At 34.1% G+C, this 10,265-nt stretch overlaps 1 protein-coding gene across 1 annotated transcript; it reads left to right on the plus strand.

Moving 5' to 3' along the window:
• Nucleotides 1-1,444: 1,444 nt before the first annotated feature.
• LOC137925670 (uncharacterized) lies at nucleotides 1,445-9,039 on the plus strand. Its single transcript, XM_068769143.1, has 8 exons — nucleotides 1,445-1,642; nucleotides 2,126-2,309; nucleotides 2,590-2,717; nucleotides 3,815-3,916; nucleotides 4,250-4,755; nucleotides 6,471-6,597; nucleotides 6,712-6,858; nucleotides 7,802-9,039. The coding sequence occupies exons 1-8, from the start codon at nucleotides 1,486-1,488 to the stop codon at nucleotides 9,037-9,039; spliced, it is 2,589 nt and encodes an 862-aa protein (XP_068625244.1). The 5' UTR covers nucleotides 1,445-1,485.
• The last annotated feature ends 1,226 nt before the right edge of the window (nucleotides 9,040-10,265 follow it).

Genomic DNA, 10,265 nt, shown 5'->3' on the forward strand with positions numbered 1-10,265 from the left:
ATACAATGTTTACTTTGTAAGTATACTTTTAAACTTCAAAGACTAATCTATATAAAATACATTGGAAGCCTTCAAAAATATTGAAATGTTCCATGGCAATTCCGATAAAAGTTTCCATTTGATAAGATCATTTATTGACTGCTTACACGAGTACTGCGATATTTAGTAGACATAACAAGTCTACAATAGCAAAGCAAATATAGTTTAACCAAAACCGCTGTACCGCGCCTTAGTTATGCACGCGTCGAGATGGTGGGAGTATCGGTGACTTCGTTCCATCAATCCGCCGTCAAGGCTCATAAGGCCTAACGATTTGCATCACTACGAAAGAAGTTCTACTATCACGCCCTTGATTATAGCGACAAGCAACTGTTCTACAGCCTCCTATACTTATAATTTTTTAATTATCAATAAAATACTAGACAATGTTTTTAATAACGAGTGTTTCAAATTAAAATCCTTATTAAGTTCACAATTGGAAACACATATTTTGACAAATTATATAAACAAAGCCTTTAATATAAGTAAGTAAAACACTCATTACAACTGACTCTAAAGATTATCCGGCGCATCGAAATTGTCTTTTAGATACCTCCATTATTTGTCAAAAATGTTATTAGTCCTCAATAAAGTTATAAAATTAAAGTAAATTGATCGTAAAAATTATTACTTTGCCAAGGCTTGTTATTGAACTTATAATTTTAATGTAATTTAGCAAATGTATCACGTATCCAACAAGAATTTCCGTCTATACGCGAAGGAGAACCGTGTGTCAAAGGAAAGATTTACAAAATGTCATGCAACACTTGTCACTGCGCCGAGAACAACGCCCTCTACTGCACCAAAATGGCTTGCTTGAACAGTGAAGACATTATCCGTTTGAATATGATTAAAAAACGAAGTCCATCATTGAGTCTAAGAACTCGAGACAATAAGAAAGAAAACACTGAAACAGATCCATATTTACCAAATTTAACGAATAACTTATGCGTTCCTGGTAAATTGTACAGAAACGGATGTAAGAAATGTTATTGTGACAATGAAGGCAAACCAGTATGCAATTTATCTAAAGTTTCTGGATGTAAGGAATTTCCGAAACGTAAGCAATCGTTTTGATAATTCATTGCTAATATTGTGAGTAAATAAACTTGTATTTAGTGTATCGATCTATTATCAGAATCATCATTTCATAGGACATCAGCCACTGAACATAGGCCTTCCTGTAGATTTATTTTGAAGCGGATTGCATCCAGCAATATCCAAGCACCGTTATTCAATATTTCGAAATTATACTTTCGGAACATAGCTGAAAATGATCTGTCAATGTAAGACATGTCTTTAAGGGTAGTTGAAAGTTTCTGGGAGCAGTAAAGTTACAGTCAGGTGATTAAATTGTTTTATAAAACATATTTAACAGTGTTAGACATATCTTCACCAACCGACGTGAGTCCACCAATTACTAAAGAGCAATTCTGGCGTCTACCCATGTTGCCTAATACAGCTGCAAAATGTGAGCCAGGAAAACTTTATTTGGTGGATTGTAACACCTGCTTATGTTTGGACAATGGAAACCTGTTCTGCGAGAAACTACTGTGTCTCAACCAAGATGAAGAAAATACTGCTAAAGCGAAGAAATGGTCAGGTAATTTGTAAATGACAATAATAAATGTAAATAAGCTAATTTTTTTCTTCGATAAGTTAATTATCATTATTACAACCATTTACTGCTAGGCATAACGCTTCGCCAAAGATTTCGGTTCCTTTACTTTCGTTTGTCTCCTCATTGTTAATATAGTAGCCTATAAACTATTTGAAGATTACCTCAATGCTATAAATATAAAGTAGCTGAATGTATTTCTTTAGTAAATCATGTCGATGTTCGCAAAATGGTTATCTCGGGTAACTCCCGTACATCATAGCCCAGCCGCTACTTCACTATAAATAAATAAACTTTAAGAGACACCAGACACGACATGGGTATAGATATAAAGTTACCAGTATTAGAAGTAATCATGAATGACAAGTTTTTTTTAAGACTAAAATAAAGAAAAAAATTTACTAAGCATCGGACTACTCTATCACTATTCGATCAAAATATTTCTATCAAAACTTAAAAAATACACAGGGTCACCTTGCAAAAAAGGCGACGACACCCTATCAACACGTTGCATTCGATGTTCCTGTGTCAATGGTGCCACGAAATGTTACCCAGTACTGGGCTGTGTGATGCCCAAAGTGCAGAAATTGCACGGAAATTCAAAGATTCGTCTGAATTTGGAAGAAGACTGTGAACCTGGTGCAATTTACAAGTACGTATAATTTTTTTAATACCGAGGTCTGGAGCTTGTTGTTTATGGAAGTACTCGTTTATTTGGACCTCTAGAGTGGGTGATGAATTTCTGAAACTCATTATCATGATTACGTTAATTAAAGAGACGTAGACCTCTGGTACCATAGTGTGACTACGTCTCTCTTACCTCTGTAATTGTAGCACTCTATTATCCGGAAGTTTTCTGGTCTCCTTAATTCGTAAATCTCTTCTAAAAGATACAATGTAGACTTTTGAGAATACAGGCATTTGGTTTACAGAATCGATTGCAACAAGTGCTACTGTCAATCGGACCTCTCTCTACGCTGTACGCAGAAGTCCTGCCTGAACTACCGACAAGCCTTGAAACTGGTTAAACAGCGGACCTTCCTCGAGAAACACGGCCTCTGACCACATGCGATGAAAAATCAATACTATTGATAAGAGAAATGATTTAAATAAAGCTATAATCAACAAAGCATATTCTTTTTTTAAGTTTACATTTTTCTGATGCTAACCAGAAAGTGCGATAGAGAAACCCATAAATTATACAATGTTTAAGCATAAATATAAAAACAAAACACGATTTAAATAAAAACTATATAAAATATTTAAAACTTTGTTGGGTTTGTAAAAACTCATTTAAAATTATATAGGGTTACTCATATTAAGATAAAACCTTTAAGATACGAAAATTAAGTTTTCTTTGATATTGATAAATCTAAATCATGACTGAAATTCACGGTGAGGGGAAAAACCTGAAATAAATCATAGTAATTTTAGCCAAGAGAAAGATTTCAGATTTAAAAAGTGGTTTGCATAACTTTTTACCATTTTTGAAACACAAACATAGTTCACACAATCAACTATTGTTTAGAATTTCGACGCATCGTTAAAATTGTAATACTTGATTAAAACTCAGACGTTCGATGAAGTTAAATTTAGAACGTTTTAATAAAAACGTTAAATAAATCATGTGGACGTCTCTCGGTATCTTGGTACCACTTATCTTTAGTCTCGATGCTTCCAAAAACCCAAAAGGTTAAGGTCTTTTTATATTGCATGGTTATTAGTTTTGAATATTCTGTTAGTGTTTAGTTTGTTTGTTGTGCTTACTGTTTTTCTGTACTTTATTTAATTTTATTAATTTAAGTATAAAACTAAAAACACTACCGTTTGCCTTAAAATTGAAAGCATCATCAGCATCGTCATCATCATTTCAGTCGTAAGGCGTTCACTTCTGGACATAGGCTTCCCACCAAAACTTAACATCAGATCGGTGGAAAGCAGCCTGCTTCCATCATTTTCTGACGACCTTAATAAAATCATCTGTCAACTTTGTCAATAGACTGCCTTACGCTGCACCTGTCAGCCCGTGTTCTCTATTCCAGAACCATAGAGCCCAGCGGCCATCAGTTTTTCAAACTAAATGGCCTACCTTCGTTTGTCTACAAGAATTAAAAGCAAATTTTACAATCAATTAAACATTTTGATTATTGGTTTTAGGTAAAAAAGAAAGAATGGATATGGCGAAAGTTGAAGCATCTACTTGCCAGCCTAATGTTACATACGCACATGATTCAAAAACATGCGTGTGCACTAATAACGGTCAATGGCCTGACAGAAACTGCAAATCATTATTTGGAAAATTATACAATGACATCGTTTTTAAGAAGAAATGTGAAAAGAACTCTTACGTAATCGTACATTGCAACGTTTGCAAATGTGACGAAAGAGGGCAAATAAATTATAAAAGGTGTACAAAACACCCGTGCGATACGGGCAATAATTCAAAAAGTCGCAAATCAACAGAACTTATTCAAGGTCAATGTAAGCCAAATCTTTGGTATTCCTTTGCCCCTTGCCAACTCTGTTACTGTCTTAACGAAACTAAACTAATATGTAATCCAGGTAATGAACATTTGAATACACTGGTTCTAGGAAAATATAATTTCACAGTTTGTGACGATATGTTTTTGAAAGACACTATCGATTTAATGCCTGAAGCTAAAAAAATATTACGTCTAGGAAAAAATGTAATTAAAAAGAAACTTCTTAACGAATTTGATGATAAACGAGAAGAGCAAGTTGCTGTCCAAAGTGATGGTGATAAAAATCAAATAAGTAGTGAAGGCAGCAATGAAACTTTAAATTCTATTAGAGAAGGTGCGAATAAAATAAATTCTGATTCAAATTCAAATGGAGCCAGTGATGACGAAGAGGATAATATTGTCGGTTCGAGAACACAGATGCCCGTGTACGAGAAACCTGAATCCGATGAAGTATATGATAAAGTAAATAAACAGAAAGGAGGCACTAGTGACTCAAACGAAAAAAATACAACGCCAGACACTTTTAACTTTGCAAGAGAAGCAGTTTTCCCCAAACTTGATTTTACGGAAGATGAATCAAACCCGTTTAAAAAAAAAATCGAGCAGTCAAATCCAGTATTTAACATAAATTTACCTAATATATTGAAAAATATAATCAATCTAGGATTTCGTAAAACCGGTGTAAGGAAAATGGTATCGTTAGATTCGAAAAGTTCCTGTACACCGGGTACCAAGATGGCGGTGAAATGCAATACATGTTATTGTATGAGGAACGGAAAAATGTTGTGTACTATGAAATTATGTGCAGAAGAATCTAAAAAACATTAGAAGTTATAATATTTCGTCGTAATTCATAAATAAAAATGTATCTATTCTGCGTGACGAATTTTAATTGTCTTTATTAATAATATTTTTTCAAAATGAACATTCCTTCGTAAATGGTTAATATTGACCAAGTAACACAAATTACATTGTGCAATTCACCCCTTTTCCAAAATGGAAAGACACCTAACTTAAAAAATATAAGATACCTAAGCTTTTATTGACTTGAATCTTTTAAAGTACAACAGTACTTCCAAATAAAATATTAGTCGTTCTTATAACAACGTAACAACTTATACATTATCAAGTAAATGTTTAAAGTTGCGCTCGCGTTTTTTAGTTTATGTCAAAGAGAATGGGGGTTTTTATGTTATTTATATTTGGTAATGAAGAGAAACATTGTTAAATTCCTGAGGATATTGCCCTTACATTTTTTAAACCGGACCTATTGCTAATTTGTCAACTTTGAAACGTGTAGAACTAATAGAACTTACCACGCTAGGGAACATTACCTAGCAACTAAGGTTAAGTACTACGATGAAGTGTACTTAATATCCAGAAATAAATTCCGAGACGAGATCAATCAGCAAAAATCTCTCTCAAACTACCCAAAATGTTCAGGCGTATCAAGAATTAACATTGATTCATTTCTTGTATGGGCTTCCAAGGAAACATTGGTTGTGTGGGAGTCGCATATACACCGATGTGATGTCTGAATGAATAATAGGTGTAAGATTTTGTGGGCGAGCGTAGCCGACGGGCGAACTTAGTGTGCCGAATTAGTGCAGCGAGCACATGCACGCACCGGTGACGCGGGCGCAGACCTTTTGTTACTTTTGTTTCTTTTGTTTCTTTTATTTCTTTTGCGCCTTTGTTCTATTGCCCGCTTTCACTCGGTCGCAGAGCACATTGCGCCCCAGAGTCCTACGACGAATGCACGTCCTTTTTGCTCGCACTCAAGCGCTAATAAAAATTTGTTCGTGTGTTAAATAAATTGATAAAGTGTTACAAACTTTTAATAAGACACAAAACTCTTTAGTTGGATTATCTAGAATTTAGTTATTAAGAGTGAGGAGTGTGATTAGAGAAGATGACGTCTCCTTAAAACCGCTACGTAAGTCATCAGCCCCGATCAACGTTCTCGGCGCCTTTTCCTATAAGAAGAGAAGCTATATGTCTACAGAATTGTTTAAGTGTTACATCATACAAACTGTTAAATATATTTTTGTACAATGTGTTAGTGCAACAATGTGTCAACCACGGCCTTTCGCTTCATTAGGCTACTTATAAACCTTTACACAACATAGTAGAAAAACTAGAAGATCATCACCAATATGGACTAAACATCGTTGATGAAACAAGTCAAAACCTGATTTAATCAGAAAACTTTCAATTGCAGTTAAACGTCAAGCAATGAAGCCATCATTCACACGAACAACTTTTATTACGTCTCAATTAATTGGCAATTAAAGTTAGAAAATTGATTAATTGAGATTGAGTAAGTACAGATTAGCATTTTCGTTTCAATTACCAACGAACAAAATCAATTTTGGGCGATTAGAAGAATGTTTTTAAGAATTTCATTAATTTTCTCAATTATTATTATTTATGTTTCAGCCGTAAGACATGAAAAACGTAAGTAGTATATTTTTTTTTAAATCACATCGATGACTCGTCTAGATGTTCTAAATTTGTTTGTCTTCTATTAATGGCGTTTCACAAGTCACTCGTGTCTGTTAAAATCCCCAGCGGTGCCAGCGAAGCTTTGGGGCGAGCGTTGCGACAAGAACTCCTACGTTCTTAATGACTGCAACTGGTGTTGGTGTGACACCAATCATAGGTACAAGTGCCACGCTCGTGCCTGCAACCAGGTCGACATGTTTGGACATTTCAACGGTAATTCCAATTTTATTAATTAATTCATATTACATTCTCGTTTGTGACATGTGGAAACTGCCCTGGATTTACAAAGAGATATTAATTATCATGATCAGCCAACACACGCCCTCTGCAATACATACGCCCCCCACAAAGTTCGCCACGATGATCGGTTTCGGGCTGTCAGCATCCAGCGACACCAGATCCTTTCGGCCCCAACAGCCGTCAGTCGTCAGTCAGCGTGCTACTGACGGCTGTTGGGGCCAAAAGAACGTCGTCGTTGTGAAAGGCCGAAGCAAATGGCTCGTGAGCCATGTGCCCTTGCAACACTTCAGACGAACAATTCTTTGTGCTACGTCGGTGACCACATAGATATAGAGAATAAATAAAGAAGACACTAATAAACGAATTCATGTTTATTTTAACGATCTACACCAACCATGGTACTTGTAGTTTCCGCAGGTTTGAGGCGGCAGGGAGTCGGATGGTTTAATATAAACTTCTTTCCAGGCAGCAAATCTCGAGTGCTAACCCGAGAGCTTCGGTTCGCACCGCTATATTGTACTGCCTTATCGGATTAGGCCATTGATAAACTCCGTTTCTACACTGTCATTTACAGCTTCGATTGTTTGAATAAAACGAAATTCAGAGTGATCACTTTTCGTATTGACTTTATTTCTTATAATAAATAACGATTACTTACAAAAAAATTCTGTTCCTTACTAACGTAAGACCGTAAGACTACTGATGTGATTAAATATTTAAAGCAATGCTTTATGGTACAGTGTATTTTTTATGAAAGATGGTTTGTACGTACGTATGAACAGTTGTTGACGCTAAGCATATGTCATAAGCAATAATATATAGCCGAATTACGCGAACAGATAAGATTCACTGGTATAAAATTCGAGAAAACTGTAATGGATATGTGCTATTTATTTATTTTTTCTGACTTAAACAGATGCCATACGAGATATAGACGTAGGAATGGAAGGTAGAGGGCGTTGGCGTTCCACGGACTTGGCATGCGCTCCCGGAGTCTTCTATCGGCGGGGCTCCGTACTTTGCGTGTGCAACGAAGATGGCTATTGGCCAAACCCAGTCTGCAGGGACATATTCAGAATCCTACACTCCGTAGAAGTGACACGAGGTATAGAAGTTACACAGAAATGCGAGCCCACTAAGTTATACCTTATTAGTTGCAACGTATGCTTTTGTCCGTCGACTGGACTTTTGAATTTGGAATACTGCACTAAGTTAACATGCTCTAATGAGGATCCTGTAATGAACGCAACTAAGGTTACCGAGAAGGTAGACGATGAAAATGATTTGGAAGTGTACGCCACTTGCAATGCCACCAAAAAATATTCCCTCGGGTGCCAAACCTGTATATGCTTACGTAATAACAGACTTCTATGTGATAACTGCACTTCTGTTCACAAAATCGAAACGTTACCCCAAAAGAACCAATCCATATGCGGTGATCATAACAACGGAGAAATCTTTGAAGTGGATTGCAATCTCTGCTTCTGTGATAAAGAGGGTTCAATATATTGCACCGTCAAACAATGCTTAAGACGTTATCCAATAAAGAAAATAGATTTACTTCCATTATATACTTCTACGGAAGCTCCATTAGACGATCATGAATGTAAACCGGGAACAGAATATAAAAAAGACTGTAACATCTGCCGTTGCGAGATTCAAAATGGCAGAACAGTTTTCAGTTGCACTTTAAAACAGTGCAATGCTAAGAAAAACATACAATTAATAGAAAACGATTGCATCAATGGAACAATTTACGAAAGAAGCTGTTTGATATGTCGATGCGATGAGGTGCAAGATATTAAAATTGAAACTTGCGTAGCTGACCCGAGATGTACTAGGGTAGCAGGAAAGGAAGGAGTAGATACACCAAGTTTAGAGTTATTACACGGCTACTGCAAACCCCTACACCATTATAAAAGAGAATGTAACACTTGCAAATGTGTTGCCAGTGGTAAAATATTAAAATGTACCACACGTGATTGTAAAAAAGATGATCCGGTTATTATAGACTTGGTTCCAGTGAAACTGAAACATCGTGATCCGTGCCCCAAAGGCGGTTCTTACCGATTGGATTGCAACGTTTGTTTCTGTTTAGACAACGGTAATGCACTATGTACAACGAACGATTGTGAAAATAAATACATTAATTAGTAACTTCAATGTTTTATTTTTTAACCAAGTTAGGAAATTTTCCTAAAAGTTTTAATGAAAGTAAAGACATGTTTTCTTGTAACTTATAGGATTTAAAATAACTTTTAAATTTAAAGATTGAACCACCGAAATTTGAAACAATATTTTGTTGCATATTTTGTATAAATCACTTTATTACTGTTTAATCTTGTGAATTCATGATCTTATAAATGTTTGAACTTCGTGAATATTTGAAGGCAGTCAAATGCAAATGTGTGAAATTAGTTTGCAAGCTTTTGTTATTGCAAATCATTTCACCTCTTCATCATATAAAAAATAAAACAACAGAATCGACATAATATTTTATTTCAAATAACATTCTAGAATATTTCGCATAGTTTTATTAAAAATAAACAATAATAATAACTAAGAAATAAATAACTTTAACAATATTAAAACATATTCTAAAAATATAAAAGTACTGGCTAATATGTAATACATTTGTGCTTTTAAATGAAGAAAAAAATATTCAAAATTCAAGTGTATAAATATGAACATGATATATAAGAAATATGACGTAAATTTAAACCTAAAGATCTTTGTTGAACACAAATACATTAAATTTATTATTATTTAAAAAAAATTAAAAGTAAAATTGGTAAAATTTGTTTTTAATAGATTTTGCTTACTAATACAATTGTAAATCTACTATTTTTATTTAATTATTATAGCCAAAAACTTTTATTTTTTAAGATGGCAATTCTTGAATCACAAATATCATTTAAATACTTGTCAAGTTGTATTTTTATGTTAATAACTAATAGGGACGTCTTTTTAAAACAATTATCTACTTACCTAGATTTTATGTCTAAAATGTATCAGTAATATTCAATGTGTTAATAATGTAAAAAGTATAGCACCAGCAAATCGATTGAAGCTTTAGGCTAGCAACATTTTGTTTATTTAATTATTTAAATTTAAATGTATTAACTTTAAAAATGCATATTTGTTTTTGACGTCTTTTTTAATTGTGTCCATAGTGGAGTAAGTTGCATTTTATTGAGATTATTTTCCTTTCAGATGACTGCGTCAGCGAATTTCTATTATTAAAATTTATTTTAAAGATTTAAATTTAATTTCACTTTAAGTACATAGGTTTTTTTATTTATAATATTACATAGAACAAGAAGAACATCAAATACAGAGAAATATCAATGTTTTATATATTTTAAAACTCTTTGGTTTAT

The sequence above is a fragment of the Battus philenor genome, unplaced genomic scaffold, assembly GCF_028537555.1.
Source record: "Battus philenor isolate CCGP_79_NKW_IND1 unplaced genomic scaffold, ilBatPhil1.0.hap1 SCAF_27, whole genome shotgun sequence".
Classification (NCBI taxonomy): domain Eukaryota; kingdom Metazoa; phylum Arthropoda; class Insecta; order Lepidoptera; family Papilionidae; genus Battus; species Battus philenor.